The 21,485-nt window shown below is 46.7% G+C and overlaps 1 protein-coding gene across 2 annotated transcripts in view; it reads left to right on the top strand.

Moving 5' to 3' along the window:
* Positions 1-21,485, top strand: part of PAN3 (poly(A) specific ribonuclease subunit PAN3) — a 1,108,727-nt gene that overhangs the window by 255,066 nt on the left and 832,176 nt on the right. For both annotated transcript variants that reach the window (XM_078657124.1, XM_078657125.1), the window contains exon 3: positions 6,196-6,234. In XM_078657124.1, the coding sequence (XP_078513250.1) occupies positions 6,196-6,234 (39 nt within the window). The remainder of the gene's footprint in view (positions 1-6,195; positions 6,235-21,485) is intronic.

A 21,485-nucleotide genomic window follows, 5' to 3' on the forward strand; every position in this document is an offset into this window, starting at 1 on the left:
ATAGTTGCCTTTACTACGATTGGTATGTTTACTGTATTTACTGCGTCTACTGGAGTGTCAATAGATGCTTTTTGCTGGATGAGTATTTCCGTTTGGCCATTATATTTGGTTACATTCTCGGTTATATTTACCTGCTTGTCTGCTTGCCTAGATAATTGCCATTCCACCTCTTTCCCGTCCGCCTGTATATTTAAATGCTCAGCTTGTTCTATTGATGCTGTCAACCTGCCCCCTTTTGTATCACCTCGCTGATCGACCACAAGTTTAGTCACTTCTGCTTCCCGTTGTGATTTCTTTCCCTTTATCAAACCAACAGCACCTTGCTCACTTGTTTGCCTATCTGATACTATTTGTATTACAGCATCTGCATCAGATTTTAGATCAGTTTGCTGTACCTTGAGTAGCTCCAGCGACTGTTATCCCCGTCATCGATCCTATCTTCCGCAGGATCTTTCGCAACGACGCCTCTGTTTCCGTCAGCCCCGCCGGTCCCGCCAGCCCCGCCTACAAAAAGAGCTCCGGTCATCTGCTCTGTAACTTCGGCTGAGGCTGAGGCAGAGGCAGGGTGCGCTGTGATGGCTGTGATGGCTGCTGCTGCCTCCGATCCCACCGACGCACCCTCCGCCACAACAGCCCCATCAATCAACGTGGGGTCTGCAGATGATGCCGCGCACACCGATGAAATCAATACTGCAGCCGATACCACTGCCGATACCACTGCCTCCTTCCTCTCAACGTCCGTGGATGCCGCTGATGCAGGGCGCGCTGTGATGGCAGCTGCCTCTGATCCCACCGACGCTCCTTCCACCACAGTAGCCCCATCGACCAACGTGGGCTCTGCAGACAATGCCGTACACTCCAGTACTGCTGCTGATGCCACCGCCTCCTTCCTCTCAACGTCCGTGGATGCCGCTTCTACCACCATTGCTTTCAGCGGTAGGTCCATCAGTGCTGTTAGGACTGGCAGCGCTCGCACCCCACGCGGTGAAAAGGATTCGAAGATCAGAGGCTGCCGCAGGATCGCCTCTCTCACGGAATCGGCACCAAGGTCCACGATGGCACTTCCAGGTAACTCCTTGCGCCGATCTTCTCTCCTTTTCTCAGATGCTATGAAGCGCTCTTCTTCACGCTTCTCTGCAGCCTCCCTCCGGGCCTGAGCTCTCTGGCGCGCCTTGGCCCTCAGGTTCGCCGCAGGAGTGTCGGACTCGCTCAGGAGTCCAAGTTCTTCCTCTCTCTGCTGAATCTTCGCTGCCCTCTGTGCTTTCGGGGCCATGACACGCTTAATCGTCTCCCAGCTCTCAAGAAGAAGAACAATTGTCTCCTTAATTATGGATGCCGCTGATTCCCAGGCATCACTCTGCTTTCTCTTAAACTTTGCATCCACAGGGATCCACGCAGCAGTAATCACCAGCCTATGAAAGCCCTCTAGCATCTCTGTAGCCAAAATATGTTCAGTTGTTGCAGCTCACTTTTCTCCTTAATCTCATCGCATAATAATTTTGAAGATCTAGCGAGGACAAGGTCAGTACACCGTTACATCAGGCTGTCTGCATGGGAGAACGGCTTAAGGGCTGCTACCCCCTACGGACTGTCGGCGGCCATCTTGCCTGCCTGTGTGTGAAAAAAGGAGAAGAGCTCTCTAAATATTTTGAAAAAAATTGGGCTTTGGAGTAGGAGGCCATGAAGGTGGTGATTCGGGGGATCTGCATTAATGCAATCGATCGTGTCCGTATTAACCCCTTCGGCGCTGATGACGAGCTGAGCTCGTCATCAGTTGCGCCGCTCGCACGCTGATGACGAGCTGAGCTCGTCATGTAATGCGGCTTTTGAAAAAAAGCAGCGTAGCGCGAAAGTCGCCGCAGCACGCAAGTCGCCGCAGCGCGCATGCGGTTAATGCAACCTATGGTGTCCGTCATCAGCTTGAAAGGGACATTAAGGTGCAGCAGGGGAAACTAGCAGAGTTGAAGGCGTCATTACAGACGGATCATAATCTTTTGAATGACTGGCGGGCGGCACTGGAACAGCTGTTAGCGGCATTATATATGCTCAAAGTTTCATTACACGGCGTCCCACTCTTGATGCGGAGAGGATGACTGGGTTTATGGCCGCTTTTAACTTACCTCGATTAGAAAATGAGGCGAGTCATCTGTTGAACGACCCAATATTTAAAGAAGAAATACTGGGGGCCATACAAGCTTTAAAGCAATCTAAAAGTCCTGGAAGTGATGGCCTACCGGCTGAGTTTTATAAATGGTTTGCACCCGTACTATTAGACTACCTTTTGGAAGTGTATAACAAAGCGCTTCAACAGCAAATACTCCCATCTTCTATGAGAAAAGCGCTGGTAGTTATGATACCCAAGGCAGACAGGGATACCCAGTTGCAAGGTTCATATAGACCAATTTCCCTTTTGAATATAGATATAAAAATCCTGAGCAGGGACTTGGCAGCCTGACTTCAACCACATATGCATCATCTAATTCATCCTGACCAAGCGGGCTTTATCTCTAAACATAGCACTACCCATAATCTATGGAGGCTATGGCACTTCCCCACACTGGTTAAAGGCTGTGCCCTGCCTTTATTGGATATAGAGGAGGCGTTCAATTGGGTTGGGTGGGTATATGTCTGGGAGGTCCTGCGAATAATGGGAGTGCGGGAACAATTTCTTAATGGGTACAATTACTCTAATGCACCCATGCCGGAATACAAATTAGGAGGTTGGTCTTTTTTGCGACCGTGATGGAGCTGTTGGCGGCGGCTCTGAGAAGCGAAATGGCTGCATGCGTGATCCCACTGGGGGTGATTAATCACGTGGCATCCATGTACGCGGACGATTCTCTTTTGTACCTCCGACAACTTATTCAAGCGATAGCGATATTGTGGGGCGTCCTCCGAAGGTTTGGGATGTATCAGGTGTGCAGATGAATCCCAGGAAATCAAAATTGATCCCATGGGGGAGATTGGCTTCTCTCTCTCAGATGAGGGGTTGCCGGAGTGGGGCACCCATGGCTGGGGACTGCTCCCAGGTATCTGAGGATTAAATTAGCTGCGATGGCTGAACGGTATCTGATGCTCAATATAGGGAATATAATCAAAGGGTTATGAGGTTCGGTGCTTTTCTGGCAGGGATTGCCTCTATTGCTTATGGTAAGAATAGCCATTGTCAAAATGATAATTCTACCCAGATGCCTCTACGCGATGCAACACTCCTAGACAATTTCTTGTAAGTCTAGATAGCTTAATGGTAGATTTACTGAGGGGCACTAAATGTTAAAGGGTTAGTTTGGCCACACTGCAAAGAACGTGGTAGAATGGAGGCTTGGAGGTGCCCTGCCTGGAATTTTATTATATGGCTTCCTTGCTGCAACATGCGGTTCCCCAACAGGAAAAGGATGAGAATTGGGAGGAGAGTCTGCTGGCGGGAACCTTTGGGGTTCAGTCTCTGCCTGAACTGTTAACCCCTTCGACGCTGATGACGAGCTGGGCTCGCCATGAGGTAGCCTCCTCGCACGCTCATGACGAGCCCAGCTCGTCATGAATAATGGGAATCATCAAATCTCAGCACAGGAGGGGAATACCATCAGCATTGATGTGGTTAATGATGGGGGGGGGAGAGAAAGTGCTGCAGAAATGCCCATACATTATTCGACACTTGGCAGAACTATGGGAACTCAGGGTCAGAAAGGTGCTACAACTGGCGCCCTATGCCCCGGACCAGCTCCTATAGGTATTACAACCCTTCTATAAAATCTCGGCTTCTATGTCTATACGAAGATGGCAGGAAGGGGGATGCCGGACGATGGGAGATCTATATGACAATAAACAGTACATTACCTGAGTGCAGGTGATGGACACCTTTAGTCTGGTCACTGGGCAGTTCCTGCAGAACGACAAAATAGCTCGGGTGACTAGAGAATTATGGCCCACGGTTCCAGAGGACCCCCCAATACTAACGTGCTACAGGCCCTGTTAGATATGGCCCAAGGATGAAGACTAGTGTTGCATCTGTATCGGGCAATCCGAGAGGACAAAACAGCCCAGACACTCCCTGTACAGACAAGATGGGACACAATAGTAGGGGGCCCCATCACAGGTAAGGACTGGATTAAAATTCATGAGGGGGTAAAGCAGATGAGCGAGCTCACTCACTTTAAATTGATACAATATAATTTTGTCCATCAGACAAATCTTAACCCCAAAATGTTAAATAGGATTTACTGTGATTGCTCAGGGCAGTGTCCCAGATGTGGGGAGATGGAGGCCGACTTTATACATATGTCATGGTTCTGTCCAGATCTGTGCCCTAACTGTACCGAGGTCCTGGCTACACTACAAGAGGCAATGAGCTTGGTGGTACCCCAAGAGATCTGCACGGTATTACTTGGTTTTCTGCCCCGACCTAAAAACAAGAACCGCAGCAGGAAATTTGTCCTCCTGGGACTGGTGCTGGCAAAGCGCTGGGTAGTTATATCGTGGCTGAGCCACAGTCCACAAGGCGGTTTCGCAATGGGTACGACATGTAAATGAATGGGCTACGGCTGAAATGGTTCCAATGCTACAGATTAGACGGGATCAAAAACTAGAAGATGACCTACGGGCTCTGGAGGGCAATGTTGAGGGACATGCAGACTGATCGTTCGCCCATTGCTTCCCAGACTAACGACACAGGGACTGAATGGTCAGCAAAACAATAAGGGGCGATTATGAGTGGTAAGAGGATACATAACCTAGAAATAAGAGCTGATAAACGGGAATAGATAAAAGGAAATGGGACACATACCCAGACATGGAAGACGAAGTGGTATAGTTAAACGAAGGGAGAGGGGGGGGGCAGTTCAGTGTAAATAAAACAGGTTTTTGTCTTTTAAAAAGGCATTAGTCCAGAGAAAATGTCATGTAGGAGGAGGAGAAAGAGCAAGACAATAATACGTGTAATACGGCTTCACGAAGAATAGGACAGTGTATGTAAACATCCTATGTTTGGTTTATTTTTCTTGTAGCAAAGTTTCAGAAAATGCCTAAATTGTTGTACCCTCTGTTCCCGTCTCAAATGGCAAAAAAGATATATATTTTTTAAAAATCAATACTGGTTGGTGGTCAAATTCTTGCTCTGAATTTTCCACGCATGCATTTTGATGGTTGCCTTTTCGTGATAACCAAACTTGCTGAACCATCATTATTGGGCTGAGCATTCCCAGTTAAGTTGTGATCTCTCCTTCTCTACTATTTTCTTTTTTTGTGCCCATTAGATCAATGATATTTTCACCCCTGCTGTCGGACATAGTGCTCCTGTTTCTAGGCTGAATTTGCCTCCATTCTCTTTTTCCCTCGTCCCAACCTCTGCCTCCCTTATCATGTCATGTTCTCCCCACTGTTGTCACTTTCTTTAGTAAGGTGCTAATTTTTTTAATTTCTTATACAATGACCACTGCCAACCCTCTGCTTCTGCATCCCCTTTAAATTGCACCTTCTGAATTTTTTTACACTCACCCATCCCATGATCACCAACACCCCTTGCGTTTTTTAAATCTCTTACAATGTTGTTTTTGGCAGGCTATTTCACTGACATAGATTTGGCTGTTACCACCGTAGCTTTTGTGCGATGTTTAAATTTATTTCATATTTTCATTTGAGTTATGCTTTTCTACGAGGTCCCCCAGGTGTATTGGCAGAATCACATTTATGACATATTACATTGAAGCTTATGATGATCCTGGGTGTGCTTTCTTAATAACCCTTTGACATATCCACATAAAATATTGGAAACCGAATTACGATTTCTCCGGACTTTTCTCTTCTGGCATATATTAAGAATTTACATTTGCAAATAAATCAACATAAAAAGGCGGTACTATTCTTTATAATTTTAGTTTTACGAGCACATCTATCTGTAGGGTTACTTTAGGGCAGTGAATTTAGTATTGGAACTGTTTTGTAACTGCCAGGCTACAGAATATGAAGGTAAGAAGAGAAAGGAATAATTAGGAAATTACATCATTGAAGTTTGTCTATTTCTTCTCTCCTCCACTTTTATTAGTAACATTCATCAGAAAAGTGTGTTAGCCACTTGCATATTTGTGTTATAAGTGTTTCAGAAGTACATAACTGTTTCCTTGGAGTTTGTTTTGTATTTTATTAACTTTTTAGGAACTGTATATGAGGGGTTCATCATTTTGTTTGCCTTTTTTTCAGTGGGCAGGACATGAAGCGCGTCCGATGTTTCGTTCAGAGGTAAGACTGTCTTGGTGTAAAGCATCTAAATATTGGTGTCTTTTCAGACTAACTAGAATTTTGTTGATGTGAATAGTATATGGAAAATGCATGTAAAAAAACAAACTTTTCTTATTGGCAATTTAAAGTTAGCTGGCATCCGCCTATGGCTAGTAGTTTGAAAATCAATTTTTTCTCTTATAGGTAAGTCCAAAACCTTTTCCAGAGTCGCACAATCACTCAACTGTAATGGTCCTCATCATGCAATTTACTCCCTTACCACTTCCCAGGAGCTCCCCGTTGGCCCACCCAATTAGGCCTGGGTGTAGTTCACAGAGTGTTGCTACGCGGAACTCTACGAAGTTCCAAAAAAACGCAGTGAAGTTCCGTGAGTGGCGGAGTGCAGTGCGAACTGCAGTTTGTACTGGTATTTCTGCTGCTCGGGTAGAAATTCTACCCGAGTGGCAGCTCGCTCGTGAATTTACCATTCACAATCGCGTATTTACTGTTCGCCAATGAGGACAAAACTCTGCTGCACATCGCGAAGTGGAGTTTTCTGCACTCCACGAGCTCTGCTGAGTGCAGAAAACTCTGTGAACGGAACGAAGTTCACGGCCCAGGCCTACAACGAATCCCTGGTTCTGACCTTGCTCAGCTCTAGACCAGTTCCAATACTTGTAACTCTCTTGCTACTGGAAATCCTGGCCCATTTGTGGGTTCCACCTGCATATTAGAGTTTAATTTTTTCCAATCTCTGACGTTCCCCAAAGTGATTCAGTGTCATTGACTGCCATCATTGTGCAAACCCTTCCATTTCTTACATGAGTTATGGTGCCATTTACTGCTCCTGCTTTGGACTGTACAGTTTGACCAGTCCTACAGGTATCATAGACCTAGGTTTTTTTGTATGAGACCGGCTCACTCATTATCAAATTGTCCCTGAACGGAGGACAGGGTATTATGTGACTTAGAAGATGGAGAGGTGCGGCGCAGCAGCCAGGACGGCTGAGTCCGGAGCGTAGGGCACACGGTTCGATCCCCAGCGCCGGAGGCAGATGAGCTTAGCATCATGTGACTCTGGGCAGTAGCTCACTTAATCTCCCCGGCGGCCCCCAGTGCCTTGAAATCCTTAGGGATGATTAGTTCGTGCTTTACAAATATATATTTTTTTTTTGGGGGAAGAACACATATAGTAGATTCCCCAGTTATTGAACCAAAATGGCCCTGCTGTTACCTAGCCATAGTTACTGAGTTCATCATTTTCTCAGGCAGTCAGGTTATTTGTCTTTTTCACGAGGAGCCGGTCGTCTTACCTACCTTTTAAGATACCATGAATGCCTTTCCCATTAAGTCTCTGTGTGGTGCATGGATGCACATTAGTTTAATGTATTCTTATATCACCAAAAAGTGAAGATGATATGGGAGCTTGAGGTACTGCTGAGAGCTCTTCTCATTTACTAAGCAGGATCTTCTAAGGAATAAATGAAAAGTCTATCCCTGGTTCCACCATAGCAAATTGTGCAAAGCTGATGATTCCTCCACCTGAGTGCTTGGTGGGGACTTGTTACGAAACACTAGCAAAAGAGGCATCATCGTCTTTCTTTCATCCTGAAGTATTTTTCATTGAAAGCCTTGCCAGTGAATTGTTTAACATGAATTCTTCTCCCAAGCACACGTTAGGATTTTAACAAGGTTTCCCTGTTATTCACGAGCATATACGGTAATTTAAGAACAGAAAATACACAATATCGTTTGATTCTCTTTTTTCATGCTTTATTCTGTTGATTTCAGCCACAGCCAACATGTTTCGTCGTAATCGGGGCGTGATCCCACGACTTCCTCAAGGCTGTACAAACATAAACATACAGAAATCCACTGTATTTATTACTGCATCATCAGCTAATTTCAACATAGCTAATGTTACACAAGTATTGGCCAATCATGTTCAAGACAACGTGAAGTCCAGCATTCTTAATTTCTTAAAAGAAAAGTGCAGGTACCCCAGTAAGGAGAAAACATATCAAGAAAAAGTAAACGATGGAGAGAGCGGAGAACCATTCAAATAACCAAACGCCACTGAACATGCCACCTTATTGCCCAAGTATTTTCAAGAAAATAGCCATGAGAGAGTGAATGTGAACAACAACCACCAGTGCAAATACGAGTTGTTTGACATCCTGGGTATGGACAGAAAGCCTTAAAACAGTGGTGTTTGTAAATACCTTATAAAACTCAATAAGGGGTACACCATCTCCTCTGGCCTTTCTTTTTGGAAGAATTATTTCTCAGTGAAAGTGGTAGAGAGTTGCCATCTTTAAGATCTTGAATTTCTCTAAATGTCCTAAAATACGTTTTATTTCTATTTTTATCCGCTTTGTAGCACTCAGTATAGTGACATAAGAATATGTGCTTGATATTTGCGCTATCTTTAGTTAATAATCCATATTCAAACTTCATCAGGCTTTCAAATTAATTTCTGCTCTTCCTCTCTTTTTCTGACCAAGCAGGCATCTTACCCGAACAAATCCAATTTTGTCCTAATATTTTGTCCTCCTGTCACTGATTTAGATTAACCTGCTTTGTGTTCATAGTGCATAGTAATTCTCTTGGTGATGGCAGTTGGCCCATTTTACTTGCTATATATTTGTTATTGTTATTTATTCCATTCTGTTATAAATTGTCATTACCCCATGGTGTGTTGCTTTAAATGCTTCATTCACAAAAGATTCATCTGGAAAAATTGCTATGAGTAATTTTGAGGCTTCTCTCTTACCATATCTATGAAGTCTTCCATTAATAAGAGTTATCTTTCTAGAAACCATCTTAATATTTGCTTTTTCTCCCCCTGTCTTTCTGGTGCAAAGCAATTGATCATAACTGCAGAATGATTGGAAAATATGATGGAATTTTAAGGATTTTGGGATTCTGAATCTGTTTGGACACTCAGTTGTAGTGTATTCTAGATGCTAATCTTAACATAACTTTAATGTTTTCTTTATGCTAATGGTTGATATCTGATATGAGTGTTTTTGTAAGTTTTCATTAATTCTTATCAGTTCCTGCTGCTCTTCTAGAGTTAAAAACCATCTAGCATGAACTTTCTGAAAACCCCAAGAGCACAAGGAGGAATCTGTAATCAATCTAACAAGCCCAGATCAGCGGCTTCACTTTGTAGACCAGGAAACCCGGTATGGTTTCTCATCAAGAAAGTTACCATCTGTAATCAGGACCTCTACCTTAAGTAAAAAATATTTTGGTTTGTTAAAGATAACCAATATTATCACTCCTGTATCTGTCAAACTTATCTTGCCTCTTAAGTGGAGCAAGTAATATCTTTTAGCTTTACCACTAGCATATTACCTTTAGAGGCCATTGCATTTTTCACTGAATGAGCACCAACAATTGAGACATCAGTGCCTGCATCATGCATAATCCATTAAACTCACTTGGAAATGGTGGGATAAGACACAGTTGTGAAAGTGTGTACCAATGAAATTAGGAGCTGACCCAAATTGGAAGATCTAATATCCTTAGTAATAGCCTCATAAGAGCACAGGGTATAAACTATACCAAATGTGTCTTCTTCTGGAAAACTGCGGTATGAAATCTGTTTGGATGCAGATTTGGCCTTTCTGGAAATCACAACAGTTGCACCATCCAGTGTGAACAGCGTGCGATTCTAAAGCAATGACATCTGAAACCCAACGACAAGAAGCTAAGCAAAGTAAGGTGGTAAGCTTTGCAGAGAACTTCTTATGAGACAAAAGTTCATTGTTTGGCAAGACTGGAGGAATATGAGAAGCAAGGAAAGGAGTATTACAGTTGTGGAGGATCTGAAAAATAAACGTCCTTCAACACTTTAGATACCATTGGTGCTCCCTCATTGTCTGATCCACCATAGGGACATGTCCTGCTTAAATGGCTCAGTAGTACAAATTTACTGTTTTGTATGATAGTTCCTCAAGCAGCAGAGTTACCAAGAAAGTAACTACAAAGGTAGCATCTGCTCCTACTGGATCAAGCCTCCATATTAAGCACTAGCTTGTCTGTCTGTTCTATGAAAATTTGTATCTTTTATGTGTGGAGTCTAATCATGTTCTATTGATGAAGAGGAGAACTTACTGTGATCATCCTGGCACATCCCAGTGACTCCTGAAAGTCTCTAAATGGTTGCAGCTGACCCTGGGTCACCAATGCACGTTTCTTTCCTGCTGGATCCAGAATTGATGGGAATGACTGGATTTTTGAAGACTAACAAGACAATCAAGCATTACTGGATACCACAGCTGGCTACTCCACAATTGCGTGTTAAAATAAGGTTAATTTCCTGCTTCCTAATTTGAAATGTGACTTTCATAATAATAGAAGAAGGAAGAAAAGCATAATTTGTAGTCATTTCCCTTTTGGCCCACATTGGTTCTCCCTTAGTTTTGCATTTTAAGCTGCCTCTGCTCACTCGCATATGTATGTATGTATGTATGTTTGGATTTATATAGCGCTTATAACCCAGGGGTCTCTAAGCGCTTTGCCTTGGGAACCCGTCCTGGCTTTTCCCTGTGAGATAGCCCCTACAGGGCATCCCCAAGGTGAAAACCAGGCATCCCGCCGCGGGGGGCCGTTGTGGAGATTAAGCAAGCTTAATGCCCAGAGTTGCAGAGTGTGAACCCATGATTAGGTCAGGCACCGAAGCGAGAATTATCGAGTCCGTGGACATTTGAGCTCGAGACCCTGTCGCGTCGGGAATTGAACCCTGGTCCCGGGTCTGACCTCTGCTTCAGGGTCTGCCTGCTCTAACCAGTGAGCCACACTTCTCCACGCCACACATAACACATTTGTTTTTGTGACATAATTTTGAGAATAAGCTGTACATGTTGTTTTTTATTCCGAGACTCTTCTAGGGATTTTGTCTACACATTTTTATACAAGGTTGCTAGGAATACATAACCACATAGTGTACTATTTACTTAGCTTTTTAGCAACTATTCCTAATGCTTAGACGTTACAGTCGCACAGCTGCATCTCCAGCACAATAGTATTATATAAACTGTGTCCCATCCCCATGGAGACCAGAGAGGAGAATGTTGTCTTATATTACTGTTCTGGAACGACAGCAGTGCTTGACATGCAGCCATGCATAAACTAAGTTTACACTCATGATGCGGACCACTTAACTGCAGACACCAGGTATGAGGTCCGAGGCCATCCCAGAGATCGCAAATATATCTCTTTGCTCACGTCTTCAAGATTGCCGCCAATAAGGAGCTCCCTACAGGAGCTCCTTGATTGAGGATTACCCTATCGGTGTATATCCCCTGGTTAATCCCGCCATCTGCCCATCTCTCTCTCTGGCATCTTTTGCCATAAGACACTGGATCGCCTGGGCCTACTTTGACTTACCTGCAAACAGGATCTCCTTGTCTCCTGATGCGCCGCTGCCTCCTCTGCCCTGCTGCTCCCCGCTTGGATCGAACGCTGTGAGTTCTTGACATGACGTTCTGCCGCCCCTCCGCCTACGATAATTGCGGTGCTGTGGTGCGCCTGAAGAGGTGGTCTACGGGAGCCAGTCGAGCCTCTCGGCATCTGTCTCGCCTTTTGCCTCAAGGATTGCTCCTCCTGGGTGGCTGTTGCATGAGGCACCTCGCTGGACGACCCGGAGAGGTACGTGCCGCTGCACCGTGCTGCTCCCCTGCAGGTCCCAACATCGGCGTTTATGCTTCCTGGGTGGTTGGTTTGCGATGCACCTCGTCTGAAGAACTGAAGCATGGTTTTGCCTTCCGCCTCAAACATTTCTATGTTGTGGCACGCCTCCATGGACGGTCACGGAAAACCTGATGAGTCTCGCCACACCTCTCACGTTGTCCTCCCTGAATGGCTGAGATGCGAAGCACAATGTTAGACGAAGCCGGAGCGACTAGTGCCGCTTTGCTTCCCTGCATGACCGAACCTCAACAGTTGTGTTCTCTGAGTGGCTGGTGAATGAAGCACCTTGTTTTTGGAAAACCGCTGTGGTTTGTGTCTCTGAACCACACAGCTCCCCTGCATGACCGAACCGTCCTGGGGTAAGCATGCCTCACAACATTCTTTTGCTGCAGTGGGTCGCTGAACGGGCCAAATGATCGGAAATCCACTTGCGCCCACTTTGGCCTTCTGAAGGTTCCTCTATAGACGCTTCTGATTCCCCAACCACATCCCCCGTCTCAAAGTTGGTGACTGACTGCTGCTGTGGGGGCCTGCGCCTTTTGTTGCACGCACGCCCCTCCGCACATCCTGCTGCTTTGATAGCCATGCCGTGCTGCTACCGCCAGATTTTTGTCTTCCACTTTGTCCTCCTCAAAATGGCGGCGCTTCAACCGCACCAAATAGGTCTTCAAACGACCTACATCTTGGTCGTCTGAGCTCCCGCCGAGCGATCATAGGCCTGACCGTTGGATCTGGCAACTCGATCCCTGCCTCCACACAACATTATCTGACCCTACCATTCCCGTGCTGCGATGGCCGGTGCCCCTTCGCCCTGTAAGCATTAAAATGGTGAGGCCCAGATTGCTTTTGACTGCCGTGCTGTACTGCTACCTCCGGCATTTTGTCCTCCGCTTTGTCCTCCACAAAATGGCGGCGCTTCGACTGCTCTAAAAAGTCTCTAACGACCTACTTTTTGCAGCCTGAGCTCCAGCAGAGGGATCAAAGGCCTGACTGCCGGATCTGGCAACCCGATCCCTGCCCTCACGCAACATTAGCTTTCCCTATGACTACCACGCTAAGATACCCGGCGTTCCTACGCCTTGTAAGCATTAAAATGGCGAGGCCCGGATTGTCATGCTCCTTGTATTAGAATGAAAGGGAGTTCTCAGATCTCTAACACAGGTAGCTCTTGTCATATTTTCAAAGTATTCAACACTTGGGGCCAATGTCATATGTTCAAAGTATACAACACTTGGGGCCAATGCAATGGGTATCATGATCTCTGATGTCTACATCCTGACTTTATCAGTGCCCCGCACTGCTCCAGGTTTCCAAGGCGTTGCTCAGTTCTAGCTAGACAGCATTTCTTATCTTCCAACTTCCTGTACACCACAATGATGACCAGGCCCCAGGCCGATTGGGCTCCCGCTGTTTGAGCTGTTACATGAACATGGAATCTGGTGTGCAGATCATCGCAACAACACTGACATCATACTAATCCTGGTGTTGAGTTTGCCGATCAAGACTCGGCCCCACCTTGCCCCTCCCCGTCTAGGTAATCCAACAGCCGCCTTCGGTCCACTCTTATCTGCAGCCTATTTCACAGACACCTGGGTCTGCGCCTTGCCCCCATGCCTACCGCCGCATATCCAGGTCCTAGTTCGCCTCTCATTCCGCTGCTCACTCCGCCCGGTGCTACTCTTATTGGCGATGCCGTTTCCTCCCAGTTTTGCCTCTAACTTACTTGTGCTCTAAGCACACACTTGAGGCTTCGCCCTACCTCCTTTCCCGACCATTGCATATCAAATTCCTAGTCTGCCCCACAACCGCTGCTGACAATATACCGCCTTATACTCCACAAAATGGCGGTGCCCGCCGGATCTACCCTGTTTTTGCCTCTAACTGCTGTGTGCCCGCCCGTCTGAGGTTCCTGCTGTGTTGGCATCGGCTCAGTCCTGAACGGGTGAACGCTTTCTCGCTTCAACCCAGCCTGCTTTGAAATTCCGCATCCTCATACACCACCTTGCCCTGCTGTTGATACCTTGCGCTGTAGGTACAGCAGGTAGCCCAGATACAGGTACAGATACATTCACTGGATACCTGTACACGCCTACCTCTCATCTAAGACTCGCTACCCAATCTCTTTCCTTCATGCCCTCCATCGCTCAGTGCAGACTGGACTCCAGACTAGAGAAGTTTGCAACATAGACTACTCAAAGCTTACCCAGAACCCCTCATCTCTGACCTCTATTGGTGTCTAAAAATAGTGCTAGTACTAGTGACCTGATCTTTCCCACTAAAAGAGCTCAGTGGAGAATAGCGTTCCACTCTTTACTCAGTCGCCTCGGCCAAGTAATTTCCTCACTGTCTTAGACTCTTGGCTGTGACGTCACCCACATTTACAGATAATGCTACCATATCCATCTACAACAATGGGACTATACTAATTCAGGCCACTGACTGCAACCTGGCCATCTTTGATGACAGATTCACCTTCTTTAAAAAATCGCTGGACCAAAGTGATGCCTCTAGGAACGACCTTCCCCTAACTCTGACTCAGGACCACCGTGATCCCTCTCTAATGTGCCACAACCACCTATCGACTGCCCCACATACTTCAAACAACATTCATAGGGCCCTGACTCCATCAATCCTAACTCCACCAATCCTAGGCTCTTCTGATTCATCCACAGTGCCCCGGCCACCCAGTTTTGACCTACTCCACTCCCGTAATGCCGGAGCAGACGTCATCCCTAGCCCCGATCACCTCTCCTCCACCTCCCCCACCTCTCCTACATTATTCCCTTACTACATCGCTGGCTCACCCACCCTACACCAGGAATTAATTTCCCCCTAATCTCCCTTCTAACATCCACTTACCTTCCTCTCCTGTACATCAGAGACAGAAATCCTCCCCAGGGGTTGTACCCCCTCCCCTTCATCCCCTTTTCTTGAACTCGCCTACGTCCACCCTTGTGTACAACACTCCTCCTCCCCTCCACAAGAGCCATGATCCACAAGCGGATCCTGCTACTAAGCTGAAGGAAATAAACCAAGAACTTCTAAATCTCAAAACTGTCGTTCAAAATCTCATTCACACCACCACGGAGCTTGCCCTTGATCTCCTGTCCAACAAGAGCTCGCAGGAGATCTCTATATGATCAAACACCGCCATTTTCTACCATTGCCTTCCACTATGTTACCGATTGACCCCGGGCAGAAACCCCGAGACCAGAACTGGATTACCACTCCCTACCCTAATGCCCGATTTAGACCCGCAAAAGCAAAAAATAACTTATCAGAACCAGATAATCTCTCCCTCCTCTGGGTTTACAACGCCCCTTTAAATGCCCCTGGAAAGACCAATCTGAAGCAAGGCAACACGGAGGCTATACAAAGCCTCACATCTATCATATCTAACCTGCATAGAGCTTTCAGACTTAACGACAATGCCTTAAACATTAATAAACTCAATCCCCATTACCCAGCCCTTGCTCACTGACCACAAATCACACCTGAAATGCAGGTTACTCAACTGTAGATCAGTGGTGAAACATGCAACAGACCTTGCAGATATCATACTGGTTCAGGAACTTGATCTCCTTATACTCACAGAAACCTGGCTCACCGACTCCTCATGCCCCATCCTTGACATTCTAGTCCCTCCCAACCAGAACATTATCAGACTCGATCGAGTTAAGAAAATGGGTAGTGGCATAGCCTGTATCTACCACAACTCTCTCTCAGCAAAACAGTCCCCCACAGCTAATCTCTCATCCTGTGAATATTTATGCATAGACATCACTAGCAAGCAGAGACCCTTATGCAGCCTGCACATCTTCTACCACCCTCCAGGAGTCAACCTCCCTCTAATTAAACAAACTATGGAGACCATCTCCTCTAACCTGGGGCGACATTGTCTCCTGATCTTCCTTAGTGACTTTAATCTCCACTGGAATGTCCCGCATGATCAGGCGGTTAATACTCTCAATAACTTCCTAACTGATCTCTCCCTGACCCAATTCTGTGACAGTCCCACGCATTACTTAGGCTCGACCCCAGATCTAATTATCCCCAATTCCAACTCCATCCGGCTCGAATCTATTCTCCCCTGTGACTGGTTGGACCATCACTCTCACCTTCCGTATCCTTGAAAGCTGGAACTCCAGAAGATCACAACCACTAAAACTAAAACAATGGAAACGATCGCTCAATAATAATAACGTAAATGAGCTCGTATCTCACTGCAATATCTCCCTACTGCCACCTGCAAACATGGCCGACGTTCACGACCTCACTAAGCACTATACCAGCACCAAGCAGCAAGGATCTTTCTCCCAGAAAAGAAGCCAAAAGTGTAGTCGCTGAAGCATGCAACCCTATTTCTTTAAGACGGGACAGGAGTAGCTCGTGATTGACTGTGTCGAAGGTTGCCGACAGATCTAGCAAAATCAAGGCAGCCTTCCCACCTACGTCCAAGATCCTCCTGATCTCCTCCGCCGCCGTAATCAGGGCGGTTTCCGTACCATGTTCCTCCCGGAACCCATGTTGTGATATGTCGAGAGTCCTTGATACATTTCGACAGTTGGGTGTTCAGGTATTTTTCTAGCATTTTCGCCGGGAAGGGTATTCTCGAGATCGGTCTGTAGTTAGCTGGGATGGAAGGGTCAAGGTTCGTTTTTTTGAGGAGTGGGAGAACGGAAGCGGCTTTCCAGACCTTCGGAAAACAGGACGATTCAATAATCCTAGTGAGGAGCAGCTGAAGTTGCTTACTGAGCTGGTCTGGGAACATGTGCAGAACTTTGGAAGGACACGGGTCCAAGGGGGCCCCCTGACCCTCACCCCCTCTTACGCCCCCGTGTCTCTCCCACAAATACAATGCCTCTTGGAGTCAATTCACACCCCTCAACGACACTGACATCCTCAGCACACTCTCGTCCCTGAAACCTTCAAATCACTTCAATGACCCCCTCCTCCCCGACTTCTTCAAAGAAATGATAGAATCACTAGTCCCGCTCTGGTTCAAGATCCTCAATGCTTCTCTTCTTCAAGGTGAGATCCCAGACTGCCTAAAGACGGGCCTAGTTCTCCCTATTCTCAAAAAACCCGCAGCGGACCCTGAAGACCTGAATAAATATCGACCAATCACAAACATCCCTACTCTGGCAAAACTCCTTGAGAAATGTGTACATGAACAACTGCGCACACACATTTTGCAATTCCAACTTCTCGACCAATTCCAATTGGGCTTCCGCTCTTGCCACAGCACTTAAATGGCCATCACTCTTATCGTGGACGATACTCTCACTCTGCTGGAGCAGATTGAAGCTTGCCTACTAATACTACTCTACCTCTCCTCTGCATTTGACACGGTCAAACATGAGAACCTACTTAACATCTTGGAATGCAGGATGGGGCTCTCAGGCAATGTCTTAAAATGGTTTGCTTCTTTTCTCAACAACAGAACGCAGAGTCAAATCCAATCAAAATCTATCCAGCTTCAGTCCCTGCACGCTGGGTGTCCCCCAAGGGTCTTCACTCTCCCCCCACGCTCTTCAACCTTTTCATTGAACATCTTACTGTAATACTCAAAGCTTCCAATATCACATGTATGCTGATGACACCCAACTGTACTGAAAACATCTTCGCCCGAAGATATCAAGTCACTTAACTGAACCCTACTCAAAACCTTAAATTGGCTAACCACCAACCAACTCAAACTAAACGCCCTTAAAACCAAATTCCTCCTCATCCCTCCCAGTAGGCCAACCCCCACTGTTGTGAAATATCTAAGAAACCTCACCACTCTCAACTGCACACCACACATCACTGATTCCACGAAATCACTGGGAGTTGTGCTAGATAAGAACCTAAACATGCAAGATCATATCAAAGCATCTACCAAAGGAGCGAACTTCTAACTTAGCATCCTAAGAAAACTCAAACCCTACCTTCCACAAGATGACTTCAAACAGCAAGCTCTAGTCATCTCAAGACTTGAATACAGCAGTGCTACTTTATGCGGACTTCCGAATCTCAGTTTAGCCCCCCCTCAGAGCATCCCTGAATGCTGCGTCGAGACTCGTCACTGGTTCCAGGAAATCCAACCACATCTTGCCGCACCGGAAATTGCTCAACTGGCTTCCATTTGAGGCAAGGATCCAGTTAAAAATTGCATGTATGAGACATAGAGCACTACACTTCAATACCCCTCTCTATCTGACAAATAAGCTAGAACTATTGGGTGGCCTCCGACCCTCAAGGTGCACCAGCACACTGCTCCTTAAGCCGAAAAAATGTAAAAAACAGAAAACCTACAAGCGTACATTCTCTGAAATTGCCCCGATAATCTGGATACTCCCTTCCTGTGGAAACAAGACTGATTCCCTCAAAAGTGGCCTTCAAACGGGAAGTGAAAGCTATACTGATGAACACTACACTGCATTGAACTAGAAGCTTTTCTCCTTTTGTCCCCTGTCCTGTTTAGCTGTTTTAGCAATGACCTGACTTCTGTTACGGCCCAGTGTCGCCTGCCAATTTGTCATTTTTGTTCCTGCTTTACTTTTTCCCCGCAACTATCTACCTGTGTCTTTTGCAAACATTTGTGTTCCTGATGTAGATTGCTTTACTTTTCTCCCGCACCTATCTGCCTATGTCTTCCACAACCCATATGTAAAGCGCTCTAATACTCGCTAGGGTCATGTTCGCGCTATACAAAACTTTAAATAAAAAGTAAGAGTAGACTTAGACAGATGTGTAATTTGCCGTGATTGGGATGTTTGTTCTTTAGTCTGTTAGTAATGCTAATTACTCTGTTCAGTTGCGTCTGCCTAATGAACGTAGCACATATGCTTTATAATACACTACAGTAGTTTCAATAAATGTATTGTGAATTTCCTTCATGTTTTCTTATGTTTACAATGGGCATGCAAGAGTGAGTAACGAGAAGGGGAGGATCTGTTTCTACAGTTTTCTTGGTGACTAGGGGGTCATGTTCAAGGTTGCCGAAATCACCTGTTACTCTGGAAAGGTTAGGAGTTCAGGCGATGGACTGTGAAATAGGCACCATTGGGCTGACAGGCACCGACATAGTTGAAAGACTCAGTCCCTACATTCTGACGTCCTGTCGCACTAACAGAGAGTACTGCGTAACCAGCCGAATCCATGCAACATCAGTCTTTTCCTTTCCTGTAAGAATGATGCATCAGTCACCATAGTTGATGGATCCAGCCTTCAGCTGTACTACAACGTATGTTGAAATGTCTTACTAGATGTGAAGAGGTCTTTTGTGCAAGAACCCCATAACTTTGATTCTCGCAACCAGTCAAGGCTCCAGTTTCAGTTGCTGACATCGCTGATGTAGCAAGAGTTCCAGTCTGCCATATTGCAGTCTCTTCCCAGGAGACGAACTGCCAACACTGCTAAGTTGTTGGAAAGACAAAAATGACAAATATCCTTGGCAGTGTCTTCCAACATCTGGCATCTCCTACAACCTAGGTGGTTGATATACTGGACCGCTGAAACATTGTCCATATTCCGAAGAATACACAAATAGGGACGTAGTGGAGCTAAGCCACAAAAGATGCCACAAGGAGCTCTAGAGAATTTATTTGACGGTGTAATTCTTCCTGAGACCATCTTCACCCAGTGGTCTCACTTGTCTACATCTCACTCCCCAACTGCAACATTTTACATTTAATTTGAAAATCATGAAAGCTTCAAATACAAACATTGTTTTAATGTGCTAACCATCATTGATGCTCCTGATTGACCATCACAGTCAGAGGAACTGCTTCTGCATAATACATACTCTTCTGCAAGCAGAGGATCTTCAACCATTGCAGTAGCCTTTGGTGGAAAGGGCATGGTAAGATTGCCTGAATGGAGGTTGCTGCCAATCCATCCAGCCTGGCAAATCCCTGAAGAGTGTACCTGATACTACCTTCTCACCTCTGCAGCAACAGGACGTTCTACAACACTCCATAAACTAAAGGCCTACTCCCCAGCATGCCACCCACTTGGTTATATCTCAGTACAGCACAACAGCCACTTAACTCCACCATTATAACACTAGACAGATGCAAACATAATACAGCACATTCCATCATATAACACTTCATCTCGCTGTACAAGATCACACACAGTATAAAAAAGTATTGTTGATATGCATACAAATAGTATCACGTCTTCATACCACATCAAACAGTAGAACAATACACAACATCAAGTTTGACTACCCCCTCCAGTATATCTCAGGTTGAGGACCCACCTCAGGGACCACCCCCACAACATACATTACATGCATTCTAGAGCTGCCCTTTCAAGGCAGTGATTGTTCAGGTCTCCCATCGCTGACATTGCTTGACCCTGCTTGCATGCCAGGTCGCTCCCCTACTGCCGCACAGCTCCACCTGTGTGTCAGCCCCTGCTGCTGCTCCGAGCGTGAGTTCGCTGCTGCTGTGCCCCCTGCTCGCCTCTGTCTCCGCTGCGCACTTTGGTCTACTTTCAGTTCTGTGCATTTATTTTCCTGTACTTTGTGTATTTTGTATCTTTGCTGCCTTCGTTCTCTGCCCAGCTCGTTCCCCACCTCCCCCCTTTTTTCTCTTCTATACCCCGTTATTCCCTCCGCTGCCCCCCTGCGGCTCCGCCCCCTTGCCACCCGCTCCCGCCTCCTCCTCCCTCCCCGCCTTAAATGGCGGCCGCGCGGTGCGCCAAAGGCAAGCCAGTCTGCGCCCATCCGCGCCTGGACCGCGCCAAACACCAGAAACCCTGGACCCCGCGTACGCCACGATGCCAGACTCCGATACGATGCCAACACCCTCCATGCTCTCAACACCGGCCGAGACCACCGCTGCTTCCAGGCCGCCTCGAAACGCACCCACGGACCCTTTTCCTGCCACACCTGCAACTTCACCTGCGACAGAACCGCCAGAACTCCAAGGACCAGACCCAACCACCTTCGCTGCATACTCCTCAACACACACTCCGCACGCAAAAACCCCGTCGAGCTCTGGGACCTGCTCGACACCTCCACCCCAGACGTTGCCTTCCTGACCGAGACCTGGTGGAACGACTCCTTGTCTCCCGACATCGCCATAGTCATCCCGTACGGCTACAAGATCACCCACAGAGATCGCACCAACATAATTGAAGGAGGCTCAGCCATCGTCCACAAGTCCACCCTCCAGGTCCACACCCACGCTGACGACACCCTCAACACTGCCGAACACCTACACTTCCGGATCCACACCGACCCCAACACCACCCTCAGAGGAACACTCATCTACAGCCACCCCCCCCCCCCCCCCCCCCCCCCCCGGACCCTGGGCTCTGTTCAGCGAATCCATTGCCGACCTCACCAGCACCCACGCACTCTCCTCCATCGACTACATCCTCCTCGGGGACCTGAACTTCCACCTCGAAAACAACACCGACACCTACTCCGCCACCCTGATCGACAACCTCGGCCTCAAACAACCGGCCACACGCTTGACCCAGTCTTCTCCACAAGCACCCACGTCGCCTACAACCACACCACCGAACTCTACTGGTCTGACCACCGCTGCATCTATTTCACCTTCAAGAAACCAACC

This window comes from Lissotriton helveticus, chromosome 8 (genome assembly GCF_964261635.1).
Source record: "Lissotriton helveticus chromosome 8, aLisHel1.1, whole genome shotgun sequence".
Lineage (NCBI taxonomy): Eukaryota > Metazoa > Chordata > Amphibia > Caudata > Salamandridae > Lissotriton > Lissotriton helveticus.